At 37.4% G+C, this 24722-nt stretch overlaps 3 protein-coding genes across 10 annotated transcripts in view; 2 read left to right on the top strand and 1 right to left on the bottom strand.

Moving 5' to 3' along the window:
- Nucleotides 1-5740: 5740 nt before the first annotated feature.
- LOC113492482 lies at nt 5741-8554 on the top strand. 2 transcript variants are annotated; one of them, XM_026869950.1, is made up of 3 exons: nt 5741-7126; nt 7205-7480; nt 7657-8554. In XM_026869950.1, exons 1-3 carry the CDS (start codon nt 7075-7077, stop codon nt 8352-8354), a joined length of 1026 nt encoding a protein of 341 aa, XP_026725751.1. In that variant the 5' UTR covers nt 5741-7074; the 3' UTR covers nt 8355-8554. The 2 variants fall into 2 exon arrangements, with proteins under 2 accessions (XP_026725751.1, XP_026725752.1); XM_026869951.1 differs by having other exon boundaries at nt 7387-7480.
- Nucleotides 8555-8738: 184 nt separating this feature from the next.
- Nucleotides 8739-15754, top strand: LOC113492478 (probable cleavage and polyadenylation specificity factor subunit 2). 2 transcript variants are annotated; one of them, XM_026869940.1, is made up of 13 exons: nt 8739-9090; nt 9381-9646; nt 9982-10227; nt 10505-10692; nt 11027-11250; nt 11634-11783; nt 12321-12534; nt 12963-13053; nt 13429-13615; nt 13918-14008; nt 14204-14327; nt 14805-14989; nt 15595-15754. In XM_026869940.1, the coding sequence occupies exons 1-13, from the start codon at nt 8942-8944 to the stop codon at nt 15685-15687; spliced, it is 2208 nt and encodes a 735-aa protein (XP_026725741.1). In that variant the 5' UTR covers nt 8739-8941; the 3' UTR covers nt 15688-15754. The 2 variants fall into 2 exon arrangements, with proteins under 2 accessions (XP_026725741.1, XP_026725742.1); XM_026869941.1 differs by having other exon boundaries at nt 12336-12534.
- Nucleotides 15755-16437: 683 nt separating this feature from the next.
- Nucleotides 16438-24722, bottom strand: part of LOC113492479 (steroid hormone receptor ERR1) — a 34185-nt gene continuing 25900 nt past the window's right edge. For 5 of the 6 annotated variants that reach the window (XM_026869945.1, XM_026869946.1, XM_026869944.1 and 2 more), the window contains 4 exons: nt 24438-24623; nt 22316-22474; nt 21757-21929; nt 16438-21431 (listed from right to left, as the gene is read on the bottom strand). In XM_026869945.1, the coding sequence (XP_026725746.1) occupies nt 21269-21431; nt 21757-21929; nt 22316-22474; nt 24438-24623 (681 nt within the window). In that variant the 3' untranslated portion in view covers nt 16438-21268. The other variant, XM_026869947.1, reaches the window with a different exon arrangement.

Below are 24722 nucleotides of genomic sequence, written 5' to 3' on the forward strand. Positions count from 1 at the left end.
TATTAAAATACATATGTTAATATGAATCCACACGAATATTATTATAATAATATACAACGAATAATGTTATAAAGTTATTGTATTATGGACTGAAGTGGCAACAACCGTCGCCTCCCAATCTTCCACGAGATTAAGTCGGAGCAACAAAAGTTGAGCGAGTGTCCGCCTAATGTACAGGTACAGGAATTAAGTTCCATGATTTATTACCCCGGATCTTGCCCGGGTATAGTTTTTGCAACGTCTAATTATGGTTGGTAGTGTAATTAATTCGTTTTCTGCTAAGCAAAAAATTTGTAGTGCTGCCATAATTACAAAATACTAAAATAGCAATAAAAAAATGTTTTTTTTTTTAAGATACTGAACAAGATTTATAACTTCTACTAGTAAATTATAGATTGATGTTTTATTAAAGTCGACTTGCTACCCACGAACGCTACTTAGAATCGTGTGACACAACAATATGGTTGGGCGCCATGTTTCTGAACCAAGAGTTTTGACAGTTTAAATATTTTGTCATTATTTTTTAAAACTAAATATTCATAACGACTGAATATAAATACTATTTGTAGGGTCTTTATACACCGATAAATAGTGAACCGGTTTTTAGAATCTAGACTGAATGGATAATATCGTTAAAAAATACCTACATCTTATGAAACTGGTAATTTTACTAAGATAACATCCAAGAGTAACCTCAACCATTGTATACCGGACTTTACACCATGCAAAGTGTATTAACATATATTTTTCAGATTGCAGCACGTCTCATTAAGCAGCGCTCAGTAACGAACCAATTTAATGGAGTGCCTTTAGGGGAATTTCGCAGTATTGTTTTTATGTGTGCATTACCGAAGATTATTTTACAGTTATTTGAGTATAAACATACATATATTATATCAACGGCTTGCTTATGTTAAGCGCTATGAATAAATAAACAAAAATAAACTCTTTCGCCTATGCGGCCCAGGATAGATAATCGTAGAAGGATTTAGGAGAGAATTTTGGGCTACAGTGGGCTCTAACAAAAATCTCCTTTTCCACCTGGAATTCTTGCTGGATTTAGGATTTCACGAGATAGCATTCATGTAGAGCTCTTATAAAAAAAAAAACAATAGAATGCATGCAATATATTAAATGTTATGTATAAAATGCTTTTTTATCATTTGAATGTTGGAAATTACTAAACAAATGACGGCTTGGAAAATACTTTAATTCGATACGTAATAGTTACAAAGAATTGATTAAAATCGAATAACCCGTTCTCGATTACAACGAAAGCTGTATTAGTCGTTCTATTTACAACTCACAATGGTATCGATAACTCTGTGCTATCAATCTTGGCGCTAAACTGCGACAAATTAAAACGAATGATCGAGAAAATATCGATTTCACTGCGTTCTCTCGATCTATTCATTATTGTCAAACTATTTTGAAAGACGAAGCTAAAGTAGTTTGTCTTTGTCATTTTCCTAAAGAATTATGTTTTTCTAATGACATTTAAAATATGTTTAGAACCCAAACGAAAACAAGTCATTATATAAAATGATGTGCAAATTATAGCTAACGAAATTAATTAACACCGTTCACATGAATGATTGTCAATTATTGAATAAGAAGGATTGAATGTCACTGATTAACAACCTTTCATTATTTCGAGAACTCCTGTGCACCCTTACTAACTTCAGGACTACTGATTAACAGTCACAAACGCAAATACAAACATTCCGTTCCAAGATGAACACGCGAATCCAAAAAAAATACACGTCGATAAAATATATCACGAAAACCAATAAAACGTGAAAAATAGTTGCCCATCTCGAACGCAGCCGTGCGTGTAACGGAATATCTCACAATTGGTACACCGCGAAAATGTTTGCCGCGCATAAATCAAGTTGTCAGTGTTGCCGTTATAAATTCGCGGGCCGCCGCCGCGAACGCACCTGGCAACATTACCTTGATTGCGAACGCGGCGCTGCATTTGCCTTCCCGCCACGTCCCGAACACTGGTGAAACCTGCCAGTATACTCATAGCTACCACACTCCCCTCAACACGTACTTTTTAAAAACACTGCGGAACTATTTGAGAGTTTTGCGCGTCCAAGTTACGGTGGTCGGTGTTGGGACCATTCGTCACCAAACTTTCTTGCTTTACGTTCTTTATGCAAGGCTCTTTGTCTCTCCGTAATGAGTCAAAAGTTCTTGGCATTAGACTGGCGTGTTCTCTGGATGTGGCACTTGATTGGACTAATATCAAAGTTATGAATGTGTGAGCAGATGCTGAGTTTTAAGTGGAAATAATTTTAGTTTAACTTTTAATACACTTTAGTGTGTGGTTTTGGAGTTTCAATTAATTTTACTATGTTTATTAGTTTTGTGTATTCGTAAACAATGCTCCTCATACTTCGATGTCATGTGGAATTTCTAATAGCTTGTCAATTGTTTGTTTAACAAATTCTTTTAGCAAATCTTTTAGCAAATCTTTTAGATTAGATACGTGACTTCGCAAGTCGTAAAGCGGCATATACGTCATTTGTGAAAATTTCAACTGAAATTCATTGTTATGACAGTTAGTGTTCAGCCCCGTACCGAATTTATGATTATTTTGTTGGCAAAATGCTAAGGAGAATACGACAGTGTCATTCATCGGCAATTGGAAATAGAAGAATGGGGGCCCTGATTTATCACTAGGCTGTGTTACTCATGAATCACAGCGGATGCCTCAGTAATAGCAACAGCCTTCCTTGTCATATAAGGTGATACTTACCTGTAAAGATAGTTTTAAGTAAATAACTTTCTAACCGTTTGGTTACGGAACTTCACAAAACTTTTACGAATCATGCATAATTGGTTGTAGTATTAAACTCCGGTAACATGATAACCCGGGCAGAGATAAGTTGGTGTCGTATTTTAATAGAGTGATATGCAGACGATGGAATAAGTTACCGACAACGCAGCGCCAAAGTTCCCGCCGAGCTACGCCCTGTTTAGTTTGAAAATCAGGGCGAATGTAGAAAGCTATTGGGGTGGAGGAGGCAAAGAAGAGAGGAAAGAAAGCAGGACAAAACTGGCAAAAAAAGAAGGATGCTTCGTTCTTTCTTTGCCTTCTTCAGCAATTGATGCCCGTCTCCCATCTCTCGTCTCCCTAAATGGAAAGTAGCTTTACATAGCAAACGTCTATCTGTATTTTTTTAATTCACATGTCAAGCGCTGTTTACTTTTTTTAAAAATAAATATAGTGTGTGTCACTTGCAGTGATATAATGTGTCCATTGTACGTTTTTTAGCAATAAGTTAATGAATTTATAGTGAATTTAAATAAAACCGGTTGAATCCAAGTTGGATTCGCTTTTCGGCACTGAGAGTTCCATAAAATAGGCCAAAAAAACGAATTGCGTTTGAGACTTTGGGTACGGAACGCTAAAATCTCACATGTCACATCTTGAACACTAAAAATTATTACTATATTTTAGCAATAGCTTAAGAAGACACTAAACAAGACCGTTAATTAAATCACTATTATTATTTTTCTGCTGGTGTGGCTCTGCGCAAGACCTGGCATCAATTTCTTAATCGAATAATCCATTATATTTTTCATAATAGTCTGACTAAGAAGCACGCTCCCGGGCGTCCCAGATCAGACAGCTTGATCGATCTTAGAAAGGTACTGCTAATCCAAGAATTATTACCATTATTTATTAATAATTAATATCAAATTGAGTTGTGAATAAAATATTAACTGAGAGAGCTTAGCCATTATTCGATTACTACCATAATTAAGAGCATAAATGAATAATAGTACTCTTTATAACTTAAAGATGAAATACATAGATCAAAATTCTAGACTGAACTATAATCCAATACAAAAACTCGTAGCTTTTCGTAGCACCGTCGTAGCCAAATATCTTCGTAGCTCGTAGCGGTATCGGCGGCACGTCGAGTTCCGTAGCGCGCGGCTGCGTCGTCAATATTGGTTAATTTGGCTCGCGGACTATGCGCGCCGCTCGGTCCCGCCCGCCGCCTGATCGGTGATATTAGTTGCACATATGGGTTATATTATGTGCTGTTTAATTGACTCGTATTGTCTAGAATCGGGTTTTCTAAATAAAATCTAGGGTCGGGCTTCATGATTCTTGGGTGTTTGGGTTAGGAAAAGTCACGTGAAATGAAACGAAGTCAAACGAAATGACAATTATGTTGGATGGTCATTAGAGTGTTTTCAATTTGGCAGATAGGAAAAATACAAAATATTGATAACATACGACAATCGATTCTTCTTATTGCTATCAAGTGTTTCATTTAATTAACCTAAATAACTGTAAACATTATTTACATTATGACAATTCTGTGAAATTAATAGAGCTGTGCGTAGTAATTTTAATTGGCCGAATGCTTGCCATCATTTTGTTCAAAAAAAGTTTATGAAAAAGCGTTTTCTTATAACAAGTGTCACAAGTTCATAATTAGATATCAGATCAGACAGCAATTGAAGAACCTAACCTTACTCACACAAGCAAACAAAACATAATCTCACACTGGTTATTCATTACGTCTATTAATTTGTGCTATTCCATCCATTCAACTATTGAATTCTATTTCTACCATTTACCTGACAAATTGAACCGATTTTCTGCAAAGGCACTCAATCACTCAAAGTGAACTAAATCTACACATTGAATGCATCGGTGACGTCATATAAATAGAGGGTAGTCGGCATTAATTATTCAGGTCATATTCGGTGACAGACACTCGACATTCTCTCACGGCGAGTCGTGCGAGCAATGCCTGTGATATTCATGTGTAATGTTACTACATATATGTTAGTAAAACGAGTACGTATGGGGTATTTTCATTTGGCATGTAGAGTCGTGGGGGTCTTGCGGTTTTATATAGTATATGTACATATATGGGTTTTTAAACGAAATGCTGGTTTATCCCAATTTTGTAGTTATATTTGATTGTTGTTTTTTTTTATTCAATAGGTAAAATTGTTCGTAAATGATATGTCATAGATTCGAACGTCACGTAGGACTAGCATTTTTATAATCAACGTAAACTTGTTCGGAATGTTTTAACACGTGAATTTATTTGTTTAATCTCTCAGGACTCAAAAAAGTTGGTTCCGTAACGGGGAGGGGCGTGGGATCTATTTTTTAATAAAATCGTTGCATCGATTCCGAGATTCTCAGCTAAAAAAACATAAAAAGAAATACATACAAATTGAATACCTCTACCTTTTTTAAAATCGGTTGAAAAACTACTAGTAATAAAAATAAATAGTCTATTAACATTCTCGACCTACGCAAAATTTACACTATAAATCGACTTAGCCACATCACATGAAGCTTAATATCATCTAATACGTACCTTAAATAGGCTATTTATATACATTACGTTCAGTATAAGTTTTATATGGTTCTATGAAAGCACTTATCACAGTTATCACACTTTATGTTAAGTGCCTCTCAATGCCTAACGTCTTGCTATTATTAAAGTTGCTGTATCATTGTATCCGAGTCACACTCGAGCTATAAATAAAAGCTATTTTTATATTAAATTTAGATGATACATATACTAAACTCGTTGAAAACTGAAATTAGCACATTGGATATTTTTTTAAAGGGATGCTTGTGGAATGGTCTCCTATTTCATTATAAACTTGTGTGATAAACGCGGAACGGGCAAGAAACCTTATTAGCTACTGTTTTGAAAATAAATATTAAAACATAATTATTTAAGTATGTCAGCAAGAACAGTTTAAATTAACAAAACTCATAAAATAGACAAAATGGCAAATAAAAAGACACCCAATCGCGGAAGACAAAATGAAGGAATCAAATTTCACTGGGATTTGACTGGCTGTACCATTTACCATAACAATTCAAATATTTCAATAACAGACGAACACTCTACGTATCCAACAAAACAGTTTCACCCCAAGTTTTGAGCAGAACTTGCCGGCTGATTGATTGCACGAGCCATCAATCAGAAACGTCGGCAACATTCAAAGCACAGCCAAGACAAACTTGTTCGTCACCCGCTGAAGGCTTTTAAAACATGTGTGTTACCTCTTTGTAACGTAATCGTCTTGATATCGTAAAGTTTCTTAAGTGGAAACATACTGGTTGGAAAGTTAGGGCGTCTACGTTGATATTAAATTTGATCAAAACTCCTTTTTTACGCCACGTCTAATATACTATTTTGCTTTTTTAAGGACAGTATCTATGCCTCGAGCTAGCTTCCTTGAATTTATTGTAAGATTTAACAGTCCTAAAGTAAGTGCGTATTGTGTTCATGTTATATTTCAAGTTTACTCTTAATTTAATCTTTAAATACTATAATTTTTTACATTAAATGAATTAATGGCTCTCTAATGAAAATGCCTACCAGCTTATTGCTTATTTGCAATACATATTCCGGCCCTTAAGCTACTAAATCAAAGAGGCAGTTAACGTGCATAAAATATAAAATACAAAAAATAAAATACGGCCATATTAAAAAGGAGAGCGTACATTTATAAATAGAACTCCAATAAGCCCCGAACCCCGGGTACAGGCGCGCACATCCCTACATTCCACCGTGGTAAGTACACTCGAGCACACATGCTCGTTAACGATTCTTAACAATCCCTGTACTAAACGTTTATTACTAGAGTTCTACAAAATGAAGATTTGGGATCCGTCTGGCGGCTTGTAACCGTCTTATTTCAATTTACAGAACTAGCGGTTACACAAGACTTGCTTTGCTACAACTAATTTAATTACGACGAAATTGATTCGTTTATGTTTGAGCAGCTTAAGTACTTTGACACGTGAAAATGTAGCGTAACTAAATATTAATGACTACCTGACACGTGTCTACTTCTACACCTAAAAACAGTGTGGTATTTTATGGGGAAAATGATTTTCAAACTCGGTTTAGTAGTTCTTGAGATTACCCCATCCATCAATGCACAAAGCAGATGCATCAATGAAAAAAACTTGCTCTCTTTACTTTTAAAGAGGTCATCTTCCTTTTTATTTTTAAAAATAAAGATTATGACAGCATAGTAAAATGACAGATAACTTTTTATGTAAGAATGGTGGAGAAATATAATTCTTTTAAATTTATAAATCGTAAGGAAAAATATGGTTTGTACACATAATATAAAATTAAACTTGTGAATATAATTGTATTAGTAGTAATCACATTTTAATTGTGTGGCGTAGGAACAATAGCACAAAGTAACGCAAATCTCCGGTTACCAACGACTTTGTCTCTCCAACTATGCAGAATTGAAGACCCAATTCGTCCTAACCTCACACTTAATCATCGCTGTAGAGAAACTCTGCAAAAACCTTTCAAAATCCTCTTATTAACGTTTTCCTCTTATATATATTTCTATTTTCAGCTTTTAGAATTAGACTGGTGGGTCTACCTGATTATAGTTTTAAGCTTGTTCGCCATCTGTTTGGGCCTCAATTATGTACTGAAGAAAGTTAATGGTAAGACAATAGTGTTTACTGAATATTCTACTACCTAACAAAGTATAAACCCAATCAAACGTGAGCAGAATTCGCTGCTGCTACTGTAGGCAGAAGCACTTAAGAGTACTTTGAATATCATTCATGGTCTTAGTCTTGGAATGGAAAGAGGTAAAGGATATTTTCACTTGTTACAGAAGCAAAGCTCGATGGGAGGTTTATTAGAATGCGTCAAAAGGCGTCAGCAACGCAATCTACACAAGTCCAAGGGCCTCAAATCGAAATGGAAACAGCCAGGCCACTGGTTATCCAAAACTATTCTGAGAGATTATCCACCCCACCAGGCATCTCACTTGTATTCAATCAAGAAGAGAACTTAAAGTGCAACCGAAGAATGAGGGACTTAGAAGAAACTTACAATATTATTAAAAATTCATTAAGTGCAACAAAACAGGAAGTACAATCGTTAAAAATGATACATTCACACGACACTCACGGGTCTTCGTCCCTTGCCCTTAATTTAAGTGGCATTAGAAAAAAAGAACCTACGAGAAAAGAAAATATTTCCATGGGTCCATCAATATTAGATTCAAAGCCTAATAATTCTGTTGGTATGTCACCGGGTGATAAAAGAATGAAGGAGTTGGAAGAAACCTATAATATAATTAAAAGTTCGTTAACAGCGACGAAACAAGAAGTGCAATCAATAATAAATGCTCCGTCACTTAACACTCGCGGGTCTTCGTCGCTTACTCTAGACTTCTGTAGCATATTAAACAAAGAATCTTTTAGAATCAAGCCAACTAGCTCAATTTTACCGGATACTTCAACTAAAGATTCAAAGCCCAATAGTTCTACCGAAAAATCTTCGGAAGACAGCACAGGAACCCAGTAAATAATGCCAGCCTATAAATGACTAAAGGCCAGGTGGTAAGGTACTTTTGTTGAAAAAAAAAATATGGCAACAAGATGAGCTTATAATGACGTTAAAGGATTATTTATTTAAGTGTATATTGAAACTATTAGTTATTCCTCGTGCCATAACTTTACTACCTTAGCGCAACTATGTAAATAAATATAAACTTTTTAAAAGAATTTTATTTTAATTAAGTGTCTTCCAAAATTGGCACGTCTTATTACAGCTGGAGCTTTGATTGATACACGAAAAAGACCATTTCCTATTTTTTAAAGATCCTTGCACTGACAATGTTAATAATGTATGGAAATAACCAAACTTTTGTTTATGAACGCAACATCAACGAAACGAGAACGTCAAATCGTTTTATTTGTTATCTGTAATGCGAATTACGAGTAACTGATCGCCGCGTAAACATAATACGAATTGTTTTCAGTCGATTATGTTACAGGAATTAGGTTACCAATAATTTATTTCTATTCTGCAACCATATTTCTTTAAGTTAAAGTAATAGTATGATCTCGCTTTGAAAGTTGATTATTAGTTGAGTTGAAGCCGGTACCAGAATGACGTCGATTATCAAGCTCCACTGCCTCTCAGGGGCTGGAGACGAGACTCCTCCATGCTATGTCCTACAGATAGATGAATTTAAGTTTCTTTTGGACTGCGGATGGGATGAAAAGTTTGATATGGAGTTTATAAAAGAACTGAAAAGGTAATTTGAGGTTATGTTTTGAATTTCTTATTTGGTTTTTCTAACACTGAGTGGTAGGAGTCTATCTAGATGGTTTCGCAAAACGAATAAGTTAACCACTGCCAAACTACAACTACTGTTGTATTGCCAATGTATAACATAATCATTTTTGCCTGCACTTTCGCCTTTACTAGCCCTGGGCTATCAAATATAAATATCTACACACTATATTGTACCTAACTAACATTTATATATTCATATCCTATTATTTCAATACACTATGATTTTTAATGCAACCAATGTAATTCCAGACACATAAACACAATAGATGCAGTATTAATATCACATTCGGACCCTGTTCACCTCGGAGCCTTGCCCTACGCAGTGGGGAAGCTCGGCCTCAACTGCCCGATATATGCAACCTTACCGGTATACAAGATGGGTCAGATGTTCATGTATGACTTGTACCAGGCTCACAGGAATGTCTCGGAGTTTGATTTGTTTACGTTGGACGATGTTGATGCGGCTTTTGATAGGATTGTGCAGCTGAAGTATAATCAGAGTATTGATATGAAAGGTGAGCCTGCTTTAATTTTATTTGTGACATTATTGACTTGATATTTCTTGGTTTAATGTTAAGGTTATGAGTATCACAATTATTGTGGCTTTCTATTGATATTATTTTTATTGATTATGGCTTTTTATTGATATTTCCATAATTAGTTCAGCTGATCCTGAGATTTACCCCTACATCACACACATGAAATCAACCCATGTTTCTTGGTTTCTGATATTCAACATTACTATTATGAAAATTTTGAAATCTCATCTACAAAATTAGCTATTGGGTAACTGCTTCCCAATATCACTCTTTAGATAATTACCTTACCAAATATATTTCCAACTCTTCAGGCAAAGGGCTAGGTCTCCGTATAACCCCATTACCTGCCGGTCACTCTCTCGGAGGTACAGTCTGGAGGATAGCAGCACCTGGTGAAGAAGACATAGTTTATGCTCCTGACTTCAACCACAAAAAGGAACGGCATCTCAATGGATGTGAGATTGAGAGGCTCATGAGACCTTCACTGATGCTGCTCGGAGCTATGAATGCAGATTATGTTCAACAGAGACGGAGATTGAGGGATGAGAAATTGATGAGTGAGTTTATAAAGTTTTAGGTAGTAAAACGCAACCTTTAACCGACTTCTAAAAAAGGAGGTTACTGAATTCAACCACACATATGCTATTTTTATGTTCATTCATGCCTCAAACATACACTTAAAAGGAAAAAGTAGCTTATAACCTGGATTAACAGTTTTATGGTCCTATGGGATAATTTTCGATCTATAGCGCGCGGCTTCACTGGCTACAGCTAGTATAGAAATAAAGATGGATACAGTATTATAAATTTCATAACTGACTTGACATTTTCTAGCAACAATCCTGTCGACTCTCCGCGGCGGTGGGTGCGTGCTGGTCTGCACGGACACCGCGGGCCGAGTGCTGGAGCTAGCCCACATGCTGGACCAGCTGTGGCGCAACAAAGACTCCGGGCTGGTCGCCTACTCACTTCTACTGCTGTCGAACGTCAGTTACAATGTCGTCGAGTTTGCTAAGTCTCAGGTGTGTGTGGTATTTTTGAGCGATTTTGTTCACTTTTTTTCTATAAAATGTATATTAACACGATAATTTTGCCTCATGCAATTTTTTTATTTATCAAAGCTTATAGTGTCTTGTAGTCAGTCTTATATTAAAGTAGTATTTTTAAATGACTTATTTCACATATTATTACTGTAAAAAGGTACATATCTTCATAACTTCGTCATGTGCATTTTCTAAAATGAGTTCCGTCACTCTTTGCATAATTAGCTAGTATTGTAAATAACTGCTCACAGACCACAATAGAATAAACTCAACTCAATTTACTATCATTTCTCTTTTGTCCTTCAATACACAGATAGAATGGATGAGCGACAAACTGACTCGTGCCTTCGAAGGCGCCCGCAGCAACCCGTTCGCCCTCCGGCACCTGCAGCTGTGCCACTCGGTGGGCGAGGTGAGCCGCACGCCCGGGCCCAAGGTTGTGCTGGCCTCCTTCCCCGACCTGGAGTCAGGCTTCGCCAGGGACCTGTTCCTGCTATGGGCTCCTAATCCGCAGAATTCTATTGTATTGACGGCTAGGTGAGTAAAACGTCAGGTCGTCAACGTCTTTTAAAAAATAATAGGAATGATGACCGTGTATAAAAAATAGATAGCAGTTAGATCATTTAAAAACAGCCAATTTTTGCCTTTTTGTGAATTACAAAAATTGTCAATTATCTTTAACTGAATTCACTAATTGATATTGTTTTAATTCACCGTCATTTCTTCTTTAATTGAACTATCAATGTACTTCTCGTTATCCGAAATCGATACATCTTATTCTAAAAAACTAGATAAAATTAAGTTATGTTTATTCATTCCTTAACAAATATAATAAACATAATTTTTTCTTGTTTTTTTTTTTTAACATAAGATATTTTTGCGTATATCTAATACTCGTCGTCCATTTCTCCACTACCCAGGACTTCTCCAGGCACGTTGGCTCGTGACCTCATAGAGAAAGGCGGCGACCGCACCCTCGAGCTGACCGTGCGGCGTCGCGTCAGGCTCGAGGGGGCAGAGCTAGAGGAGTTCATGCAGAACCAGAGGGTCAAGGTCAACAATACTGTCAAGTTAGTATCTTTTTATGTATTTCCTAATTTATTTACGCACGACTTAGTAAAAAAAACATAAATTTATAAAATATAAGGTACAAGATGTAGCGTGCTGTTTATTTCAATGTGTATTGTGTATAGATGAAAATTTATAAGTAGATTTGAGGGTGTAGTATAAATAGTCCGGTAAATGAGCCATAATCTCTGCTTGCTGTGCTGTTTTTTAAATAGGTATGAAATTACAGAACTGTGACACTAGAAAATCTACATGAACATTATATTTTTTGTCCTTGTGATAGTAATTGGCATATTATTGTATCTGACAAGACCAATAAAACAATTGCAAAATACTAAAGAGGCTTACAGCCATGGAAGAAGGCTGTGTCTAGTTCGGCTACAAATGATACTGACTTAAATTCTGTCATACTGGCCTTTTACAATTGTATAGTGAATGAAAAATAAACTGGCCTTACTATAGGAACTACATTAAATATGGTGTTGGGCATAATTTATTTTAAATCTCATAAGTAAACTCCTATCGAATTGTGACCTCAGTATGGTCGGCTCCAGGGAGGAGTCGGGCGGCATCTCGTCGGACTCGGACTCCGACGGGGAGCTGGAGATGTGGGTGGTGACGGGCAAGCACGACATCCCCGTCCGCCACGACGTGCGCGCCGCCGGCTGCTTCAAGTCCAACAAGCGACATCACGCCATGTACCCCTTCCACGAGGAGAGGACGCGCGCCGATGACTACGGCGAGATGATTAAGGTATTTTATAAATTGTAGAAACTTTTAGTAATGCGATTTGGGACTTTTGAAGTGTTTTTTATAAAGTCGCTTATGAATTGATGATTAATTTGTGTTTAATAAATGTTGTTTTTATTTGCTCTTAAAGACTATTTGTCAAAATGTTGCTGGTCGTTGAATAATAACCTAATTAAAGTGTAAATGTTAAATTATAAGAATTGATGAATAGCAATAAGATCAAAATTATATTACACAACTTTAGAACCACACATCTTTCGTTGTCCCACACAATGCCTAGGCAAAGTAATTTAAATAATTCCATCATCATCATCTCAGCCTATAGCTGCCCACTGCTGGACATAGGCTTCTCCATACATTCTCCAGCGCGACCGGTTCAATTTCATTATCTATCTATTTATTTCACTAATATTTTGGCCTTGTTTACTTAGCCTGAAGACTACAGATTAGCTGAAATAGTGGACGCGGAAGGAGAAATCCGGGATGTACCACCCGCTCCAATACCTAAGCAAGAACCAGAAGGTAAAACTTAAACTTAAAATATTTCATACGTCCTTTAAAAACCAAAACACATATATATATATCTTCCTTAGAACACAAATGTTGTTTCACAATAACTTTGGCGCAGAACGTATGTAGTTCGACGAGGTTTCAAAAGATGGCCGTTCACTCACGTATTTTGATACTTTTACAAATTTTCATGTGGTTATAGCAGATAACTGAAAAGCAATAATGGTAATACAATATTTTGACTCCCTGCTCTTACAATCGCAAAAATGGCTAGACACTACTGAAAACTAGGGCAACTTAATGGTTCTAACTATCTGGTAATGATAGTTTCTAATAGAATTTTCTTGCAACTGGCAAGTGTGAGTGACTTGTTATTTATTATTTCAGAGGAGATGACAGAAATCCCTAGCAAGTGCATATCGTCGACGCGTCAAGTGCAGATCAAGGCCAACATCCAGTACATAGAGCTGGAGGGCCGCTGCGACGGGGAGTCCTTACTGCGGGTCGTGACGCAGGCCAAGCCGCGAGCCATTGTAGGGCTCAGGGCACATCGGGGGGCCTTGCAGACACTCAAGTAAGTACTTGAGAAGTTTGCTTCTTGCCGGGGTAGCGGGATTAATTGAAAGGGTTGCCGTGGTATACAAAGGGCAAATTAAAGAACATGGGTGGATTTTAGTCAGGAGAAATCTAAGACTCCCTGCCGTTCAACCCAAAGCAGAAGGAGTCTTTGATGATTTCCCGTCCGGAAAAAAGGGGGTTGGCTTTCTGTTAAACAGTTAGCAAACACAGTTTCCGTTTTTTAATGTGAACAATCTTGGTAGTTTTAGTGTCCAAAAGTTTGGTTTATACATGTTTGACTTTGTTTATTTTTTGCAGAAAACACTGTGAAGCTGAGGGTATTGAAAAAATATACATCCCATCAGCTGGTGAAGTCATAGACGCTACTACTGAATCGCATATTTACCAAGTAAGTCTAATTCTAAACTTGCCGTTTTGAAAAAAATAAACTACTGGAACTCTTAATGCTCTACAAATTAGCGTGAGCGCTTTTCTCCTCCGTAAAGGTCTCCAATGCTAAAAATACCCAAATCTCACATGTCCCGTATTTTCATATAGTATCGAATCTTTACTTCAACACATAATAATTTTGTGTTGTCACCAGGTGAAGCTGACAGACAGCCTGATGTCGGGGCTGGCGTGGCGCTCGGCGGGCGACGCTGAGCTGGCGTGGCTCTCCGCGCAGCTTGTACCGCGCGCTAGTCAGAGGGAGAATGCCACTGCTATAGGTAAGGCAGGAAGGAAAGGTTATCCTGACCGCTTCAACTATTTCAGTGAAATAATTGTAGAGATTTAAGGAGCTATTAGTCAAAACTTATTAGATTGACAGAATTTATTATGTTTTTATCAGGATAATGATTGATTAAAGTTTAAATAATTTAAACAGTTATGAAAAGGTTAATAAATTTTTAATACTAATAGTGTTATTATCAGTTTGGTTGGTTCGAGTCAGTTTGGACACGATAATAAAATTAATAACTTGTTAAATGTATTTTTTTATTTCAAAAGTCATTTAGTAGGTCAATTGCTATTTCTCAATATTCGCTCAGAGGCAGGAATAGGTTATCCCGGCTGCAGCTACTAGAGTGCCTTCCCATTCTCAATTGCTTCAGCCTCTAGAGTGCTTTCCCATTAATTATTTGCGGGTAGGTACTAGATGGATATGCTCTCGGTGGCTATCGTGTTAATAATGAAGCCCTGCCCAGAGGAGGCCACGTCGGACGTGTCGATGTCGCTGGAGGCGCAGGCGGCGGGCGGCGCGCACGCGGCGTCGTTCGTGAACGCGCTGCGCCTGTCGGAGCTGCGCGCCGCGCTGCACCGCCTCGGGCTCAGCAGCGAGTTCAGCGGCGGCGCGCTCGAGTGCTGCAACGGGACGCTCGCCATACGCAGGGTACGCACGGACTACATTATAATATATATTTTGCCCTACTAGCTTTTCGCCCACGTCGAGGTCGGTTATATCGCGTTTCCAAGAGAACTCTTCAAAAGTCCGGGATAAAAACTATCCTATGTTCTTTCTCAATGTCAACTCTATCTCTGTACCAAATTCCATTAAAATCAACTCTGTGGTTTAGACGTGAAAGCGTAACAGAAAGACAGAGTTACTTTCGCATTTATAATATTAGTAGGGATAGTCAGTGGCGGCCTTAGGGGGTGGCGAACAGGGCAATCGCCCGGAGCCTCGCGCCCCTAAAATTTTTGAAGTTTATTTACACTTGTCACGGCAGTTTTAAAGTAGCAAATACGCAGATCATTTGTTAAGGACCTTCCGCCCGGGGCCTCGCAATGGGTATGGCTGCCACTGCCTATAGTTTCCTTTACCGATCTTGAGCACTGACCTCCACTTGCGCAGAAGTGATTTTTTGCGTCGCTTTTGCGGCATGAAGTGAGGTGCGGGGCGGACTAAAGTGCAGTGATTGGAACGCAGCGCATCGCGTCATAGCCTTCATGAAATACATTAATTTAATGTTTTAAGGGTCTTACTTTCTTTCACAGTTGGAGAATGGCCGCGTCGCGTTAGAAGGCGTCCTATCGGAAGAGTACTACAAAGTGCGAGAACTGCTCTACGAACAGTTTGCTATAGTCTGATATCGATAATGAAATACGTTGGAAATTGTAAATATTCGTCTGTAAGAATTAAAAATATTTTATCCTTTTTTAGTCTATAATTTTAGCATTCTAGTAACATTGTTACCTTTCCATCCACGTCATGAAATATCCACGCTGACATAACACAGTAATACAACATTTTAAATCTATTTAGAGTCAAATTTTTAGATTTGAGGAGAAAATATGTGTTGTCTGTATCTTCCTGAATGACAAAAATAGTGCAGTCGAGATCCCGACTCACTACACTTCATCAGCGCCATCTATGCCGTTAATAGCTACTTACATCACTCAGCGGTTGACAGCTTCAGTTCACTTCAAACCCACAAGATGGCGTGAAATTTATGTGATTGATTGGACTCTGCGACACAGCGTTTTTTTTAAAAGCTGATATTATGTGTATATTATTTTATTCAAAGAGAAACTTAAATATTTGTACGAGCTGTTTTTAAGGTAATTACCGCGGTGTCACCTAATAACCAGGCCACTTTGCAAGCCTAGTAAATGTGGTTGAGTTAGAACATTGGAGTCAAATACTTGAACCTTATTCAGATACCAATAGCGGCGTCAATGCTTTCTGTGAGGATCTTTTCCAAAATTTCACTACTACAGATAATTATGTAATGATAATGTGATACTAATGACAAGAATTACGTAGGTAAAGTTACTCAGTAAAAGTAATTAAGAGCTATCGACTGTCAGGGATAAATATACACAAATAAAAATACAAAATAAAATGTCACCACTTCATATATTTTATTTTATATCCGGGACCGGTTCACATTAATAACATTATGTAAAGAAATAAGGTACGAATTCATTAAATACAAAATTTAAGACACGGGTATTATATTGTTACCTAGGGTTCACTAAGTTTGATCTGAGATTACATATCACTACCTCACCTACTTCGTGAGTACATATACACTACAATTTTTATCAATCCAATCAGTTCGTATAATCAAATAAAAATTTAAAAGGCAATCAATAAATTTTTTGATATATTTTTGTCATTATAAACATAATTTTTGGCTGCAATCTTTACGTCAGCGGGTATTTAAAGCTGCCAATAGCATAAAATATGGAATATAATTTAATATCGTTGATACATAAACAGGTTTTCTATTACACCAATCGAGACTTTTTTTTCTTCGTCCCCTGACGTAAAGCCTGCTCCATTGCATCACAATGTCCCCTTACACCGCTATATACATCAGTAATCGCAGACCAATAACGATGATAATTATTAAAAAACTTAATAAATAATTCTGGCACAGTCACACTTCACAGCTCACACGCGCTGACTACCACCGGCACGGTTACGCATTAAAAACTAATAAATAAAGTAAATATTCTTAACATAAGAATAACTACAACAGAAAGTTAAAATAAACTCGCATGGAATTAAGATACGTAGAATTTCAATTCTGTGTAATCGAGCCGAAATATAACTTTCAAAATTATTCGTTCCCTACATTAAATTCTAAAGCCATCACATTGATTCGTTCCTATCACTAACTTAACGAATCTTTTTGAAAGTTTCATTAAACTTCTACCGTTGTTCTGTTTGTTAAAAACCACTGGCTTGTTCGCACAATGCCATCGAAACGTAACAGCTAATAAGCCATAAAACAAAAAAAGATTAAAAATTAACATAACTGCGAATCGTAGGACCTCTGACGTCACTTGCCTGGATTGTATTCACTTACAAGACAAGATAAAATGCACTATTTGTGGGTTACACAGGAGAATTTTGTACAAGTTCGCCACAAACAATACATTCATTTTTCCATCAATCATATCATCATTGTAAGTGACGGTTACAGAACAATGACGTCAGCATCTAAATTACTCATATCCTTGTAAGAACCGTGCGAATACTATTCGACACATTTTTGAGCAAAATCACAACAAAAATGCACCTTATTTTAATACAACAACCTTAAGTTAACAGTAAAATTATTCTCCTTACATATAATTTTACAAAATTAACCGTACTGCGGTGCAATTTTGGATAGATTTTTCTTTCAAAGTTTCTTTATACATCTTAATTTTTAGTTCTGCCGTTATCCCTTTAGTTTTTATTGTAATGTATGTACACGATGCCACACCTCCTCGGCAGTCTTGGACACAGTTGCAATGTTATATTTAATATCTTTAAAATATTGGGATGCATTAGGATCTTCAGCCAGAAAACAACAGACAAATGTTTGCTACTGAATCATAGTTTTATTGCGTAATGAAAAGGAAACTCTCACAACCACAATTTAATCAAATTTCACGCTAATTAAAATAAACATCCTCTACTAAAGTTATTTAACCAACACTTTAGTTCCAAGAATGCCGACAGAGGCGCTGGCGTCGCAAAACAGCTTATGAGTACTTATCGTACTTAATATATACATAACGGAATAGTCGTCAATAATGGTAACAGGTATTGAGGTATTCGATATCATCTGTTCCACAAATGTTAACATTAAGTATATTTACAAAACCAATATCGTTACTTATTATAAATCTGTGATGTTATGTAACACTTAGGTACAGGTTGCGATTAATATGGAGAATGCTTCCGTAGTTTATACCGGATCCCTTATCCACAACCGCCGTAAGATTCCTATAACTGAAAGCTCCGAATTTATTTACAGTAAACGAACAGAAGATCTACACTCACCGGCACAATTAGGGGAACACAAAAAAAAGGTTGATTTTTTCTAACATTGTAGGATATTTCTATGAGTGCTTTTGGTTTGAGTGTTAATAACATCATAACAGATTGCTCTAAGTACACCCAAGTCTTATTGTAAGTGTTTTGACAAGAATTTATGGATTTTTAAGATTTTGCTCACTTAACGTTTTTTACTCATTCTGATAAGAACTTCAGTGGATGCTGCTAAAGGGAACTGTAGGTCATTTAACTGTTTACATTTGTATAGTGCACATTGTTCCGATACAAAATGAGTGATTTACCAGCAACTTCTGCAGCCAGGGCTTCAACCATGATCGAGGAAGGGCACACCTATCGCTCAGTCAGTCGCGCATTGGGTGTATCGACATCGGTGATTTATCGCGTCGTCCGACGTTATAGGGAGACTGGATCGTACGTGCGCAGACGAGGGCAGGGCAGAAATCGGGCAACTAGCGCCTTAGATGACCGTTTCTTGGTCATGCAGACTTTACGAAATCGTCTTCAAACAGCTGTTCAGACCCGAAATCGTTTAGCAGAAGTCCGTAATGTGAATGTCAGTGAAAGGACTGTTAGAAGACGGTTAAATGAAGTTGGTTTAAACTCTTACGTGCCAGCAAAGGCTCCAAAACTCGAGGTAGCTCATCGTGTAGCAAGACTGGCATTCGCTCGAGAGCATCGAGATTGGACAAGTGAGTGGGGCCGTGTTTTGTTCAGTGACGAGAGCCGATTTTGTGTAAATTTCGTGGATGGGAGGGAAAGAATGTGGAGACATCGAGGGGAACATTATCGCCAAGCAAATTTCACTGGAACTGTGTCGTATGGTGGAGGGTCAGTGATGGTATGGGGTGGCATATGTTTGGGAGCCCGCACGGAGCTAGAGATCATCAGTAATGGATCGCTAACTGCACAGCGGTACATTACAGAAGTGTTAGAACCCCATGTCATGCTTTTTGCCCCATCTATTGGTGAAAATTTCATTTTCATGCATGATAACACACGGCGTCACACTGTACGCATAGTGAGTGACTACCTTAATGAAGTAGGTATCACTCAGATGGGCTGGCCAGCGCGATCACCGGCTATGAACCCGATAGAACATGTGTGGGACTACCTGGGAAGAAAGGTTCGACAAAGAAATCTAGCCCCTAACAATGTGGAAGAACTTAAATCGGCGTTAGTGGGAGAGTGGAATAACTTGCCCCAAGAACTGATCGACAACGTTATCCAAAGCATGGGAAATCGTATACAGGCTTTAATTCGAGCCCGTGGCGGCAATACCCGGTATTAAAATTTTCTTTTATGGGTGAACTTTAAAGTTTTTGGCAGATTTCAATCATAACGAAAAATTGTTCAATGTTATTTATTTGTAATTTTGTTAAATTCTTCAAGAATAAATATTGTGTGAGTTACTAAAACATTTAGTTTTGTTAGGTTGAGTACAACTAATAATTGTGTAACTAAAAAAAATATGTATTACTTGACTTTGTAAAGAAAATCGACCTTTTTTTAGTGTTCCCCTAATTGTGCCGGCGTGTGTATTTAGCGTCTTTTTCATGAATAAGGGTTGTTTTGTCCAGAATATTTCCTTGTACTTTGTACTATACACTAACTACCTACAGATATGTTACAATCACGACATTGTTATGATATCCACAGAAGCAGACTCCAGTATCCTTGCTCCAGTGAATTGTCAGCTGAAAATATTTTTAATTGCGAATTGTAACACTGGGGTACCTTATAATATCCAGGACAAGGGTTCTATATTTCTACATTAAACGCCTTTAAAAATACATCCATCTAACACGGTCACTACAACTAGTCTACTATTCACAATGACCGGAGATTGTGAGAAACGAGGATAATATACACAATGCCCGGTCATTGTTAACATGAATTAGACATATTCACTGGTATATTATATCTACACAACAAATAGCTTAATTATAAATATAATATTGTTTGTGGAACAGCTCAGGATAAACATTTATAACCTTCGTATAGTGAATATTGCTACATAAAACGTTATTTTAAATAAATTCTATTTTGTTATATGACCATAATTTTATAAAACAGTTGTACATTAGGATAATAACTTCGCTACTGCACTGCGGATCGGTTTCACAGCATTGCCTTTACGTATACTATATCCAACAAACATTTAAAAATAAATAATTAGAACTCCATATTTTTAAAAGCGTGCTCTAATATTTTTTCGAGAATTTTCTTTTTGATAATAATTCTAATTCTTACATCTAATTATAAATTTGTACTTATATTCGGAGATTTGCAATGTCAAGACCATGAAGCGATCTAAAACTCTCAACGAACGAAAGCTTCTAGGAAAAACCGCCGCAGTGCTGGTGGCGCTTTAGTTAGCGTTCAACACAAACAGAATAAAAACAATGTTATATTATAATGATAAATGCGCCGAATACGGCCCCCGCATTTACCGAGACATACATAGACAAGTGATGCATACGGTCGGGGAAAGAATACCTCCGAGCTCGGCGCGCCACGACCAAACAAAACAAAAACAACAATATTTGTCTCTTTAAAGCTAACAGTACTAACACTCTGTTCAGAACAGATCTAATGACGTTTCAGGTCACTAAAATACTATAAGTAGCGTCACAGCTCGCGGCGAGGATCTTTTCCTCGACCATACTAATAATCTCGAAACTTTTAGTAAAACTAGATATATTTTTTTTTTAATATTATACAAAAATAGTAACAAGTTTTGTACTAGATCCGTCCATCGTTTTGTACATTGGTGGCGCGGGTGCCGACGCCCGCCGCGGTGAAGAAACGAAATCATCGAAATCGAAGGTGAGCGGGGTCCTCGCGGACGTAAATGCAGTGGGTGCGGGTGGAGGCTTACCGCAGACAGGCCTCCAGCATCTCGACGAACAGCTTGTTCATGGGCGCGCGGCGCTCGCGGTGCACGGCGGCCCAGAAGCGGCGCGCCGCCACGTCCGCCAGCCGCAGCGCCGGCAGCACCAGCAGCAGCTGCTGCAGCGCCGCCTGCGCGTTGTACGGCCTGCGGGGGGACCGACCAGCGTTAGCACCAGCACGGAAACAGTTACCTACGGCTTGAGACTGGTGCCGCGGAAGACATTGGACATTAAATAAATGCTCGATACTTGTGCCTAGTGACAGTCGTTAAGCACCTCCAATAATTGGCAGACATCAAATAGGCAGTCAGAACAAAAAAAAATAGGTCATTCAACAAAATTCCGTAAAGATGAAAACCAATCACATAAAAGCTTAGAATTGGCTCGCTAGAAAATAAAAGTGATCCCAGAATATCAAGAGAAAATGCTAGCTAGAGATATTATGAACATCTAGTTGTATAACAGCCTCACCTAAGAGCGGACACAGCATCGTTGAGCGCGCCCAGTATGGAGTCCCGGAAGCGGCGCAGCGCGGCGTGCTCGTCGATGCGCGCCTCGGAGTTGGCGAGCGCGAGCGCCTTCAGCAGGTAGCACTCCTCGCGGAGGGCTGTGGCACGCTCCAGGCGCTTTGTTACTCCGGCAATCTTGAATAAAGGGATCACTCGTAAGATAATGGTGAGGAAAGTTAATAAATAAGAGAGGGTAATTGTAAGTACAGATGTAAACGCCGGTATTCTTTTAATTACTTTTAGTACGAACATTCGTCAAAAATGTTCAAATATCAGGTGAAGCTGTCAAAGTTTACGAATATAAGTTTTTTTTTAAAGAAAATGTTGAACTGCTTTTGAAAAAAAATACTTTCTGGCTATCTAAAAATGAACAAAAATATAAATTTAAACTTAGCAATAGGTCACTGAAAAAGCTCACAATACTTGATGCTACAATTGTCTATGCCCTTGCTATTTAATTCAGGTCCAGTTACTCAAGACAATTCATGACATAGCATATCTTTAAATATTAATAAAATTACCTGTCCAAATAAATCATGTGCGCCAATCTCCCTCGCCTGCTGCTCATCAAGCGCGAGGTCTGTCGCGAACCGCAGCCGCAGCGGGCTCCCGCTCGACATGGACCGATACGCCAGCATCAGCGACAACATCTCCGCCCACGTGCTTTGTAAGAGACGCATCTGTAGGCAAACAATAAAAAAATGTGAGGAAAGAAAGAAGAAAGCGTCTCGCGTATATTCCAAATTGTAGTTCAATTATGTTTTTCATTAAGAAAGTATTCTCAAAATCTAATCCTTTGTCTTAAGTTGTTTTTTTTTGTGTTGAATAGACCATTCATCGCGGAAGGGTTTAGGCTATATACCATCACGCTGCGACTAATAGGAGAGAAGATATAATGGAAAATTTTCTAACCACGCGGACGTAGTCGCGGGCAACAGCTAGTGTGATATATGATGCATCTACTAGCTATCACCTATCCCCACCCCAAAGCGTACATGGTACCTTTTAATCCCCACTCCATACTACTCATACGAGAGCATTATGGGCCTAAGGAATTGTCAAATACAGCTGCATAAAAACGTTCACCTACCTCCAATGCAAAATAGAGTCAGTGTATATTTTGTAACTATTTGTGTATATGTATACTTATATATTGACTAGACTACAATCTACACTTCAGGCGTTGCAGACAACCTTAACGCCTGTCAGACGAAAGGACGGACCTGTTATTAATTGTGATTTTATGTTAATTATACTTAGCTTTAATACATATATTTTATCACTTACTTAATTTTACTTGGATATTGTATAAAAATAATAACAAATAGTCTGTATCAGGGCATATCATACAATATTTTTTAGGATTTTTAAATGTTAAGAATATTGGATTTGTTAGATAAATTGAAATTGCAGAATAACTTTACAACATAGTACAAATAAATACACAATAAAAAAATACATAATTTTATGTACTTGCACCTAGTCTATAAGGGAATAATAAATACGCAGATGGACCGCGGGTGTCAAATAACCTTTATAAGTTTTTAGAAACCTTGAGGTGTGTTAGCAACGGGACTGACCGCCCAATGAGCGGGTAAAAAAACAAAACACTGTTGCTTCAACGCCTCCGCGAATAAGATCGATTACAGATTAATTCAAGCGAGAATCTATTCAGAGATCTTATTTAAAAATAATAATAAACGAGGCAAAACCTAGGTAATGGGGTGTTTTAAGAAAACATTTTTTATAAGATATTGGCTATTAAAATATCAGCCTCATAACAACAAACACATACAAAAGAATGCACCAAAATGATATAAAAATACAATCTTTTACATGCAGGCTCACACACACATCCAAAGAGAACCTTGACTTGAGCGTGACACACATACACACTCAGTAGATTAGGATATCATACGCACACATGCAAACCCCCGAAATGTTAGCCTCCGCGTCGCTATTAAATAATGAATGCATTCATAATTGTTGCATTCAAGGTCCCAGGCTAGACTATTGTAGTTTTTGCCAATAATTATTCTATCTTTGATGATATATAGGCAAATTAATTTGTTTTAGGTACTTTAATTTAGATAAGTTTTTTTTACAACGGTATTCCGTCGAAGGTCAGTGTTGCCGTATAAATAAAGAATAGGCGTTTCAAGGTTAGACCGTCTGCATAATTCAAACTTTAAATTTGGAACTCGGCAATGTGCAACGGGTTGAGACCGGTAGTACATATTTTAGTTTGAAATATTTCGGAAAGAGGAAAATTATTCATTTAGCGTAATCGATATAATGTATCAAATAAATATAAACTGAACGGCCTTGGAAACCGTATAATTGTATAAATAAATTTTAATTAGTATTACTTTAAATTAATCGTTTCATTTATCATAAGTTATCATTCTAAATATTTTTGGGTTAGAACGTTTGTAAAAAATTTAGCTCATCAATTATTATAGTATATGCAAGAAACCTAAAAAAAACTAATTTATTAACCCGTGACGAATGTTATTTCCCACATAATCATTTATACTGATGTTACAAAGAGGTAAAGTTTTTAAGGTTGAAAGGGATAATTTTACAAATTGCTACCACAGCGCGTGTAATAAATTTACAGCTTTATTTCTACGGTGGACATACCTGATCATTCAACTGCAATTCAGTAAAGCCGGGTATCTGCTTAGCCCAGCCGATGACTCCGACCAGTTCTCTGTCGTACAGATCAGCTAGGAGAGCGAGTGTCTTGGCGACTGGGTCTGTGACGCCGGCAGGTGGCGCTGAGCAGGTTAGCAGCTCCGGTTCATATGAATTTAGGGCTTCTAGCACCTAAAAGTAGAAGAGCTTAAGGTTACAATTTGATTGATCAAAGTTCTTATTTTTTTTAAGATTTCGGTAAGCAATGAATTTATTTATTCCCTGTTATCC

Source organism: Trichoplusia ni, chromosome 4 (genome assembly GCF_003590095.1).
Source record: "Trichoplusia ni isolate ovarian cell line Hi5 chromosome 4, tn1, whole genome shotgun sequence".
Taxonomy (NCBI): domain Eukaryota; kingdom Metazoa; phylum Arthropoda; class Insecta; order Lepidoptera; family Noctuidae; genus Trichoplusia; species Trichoplusia ni.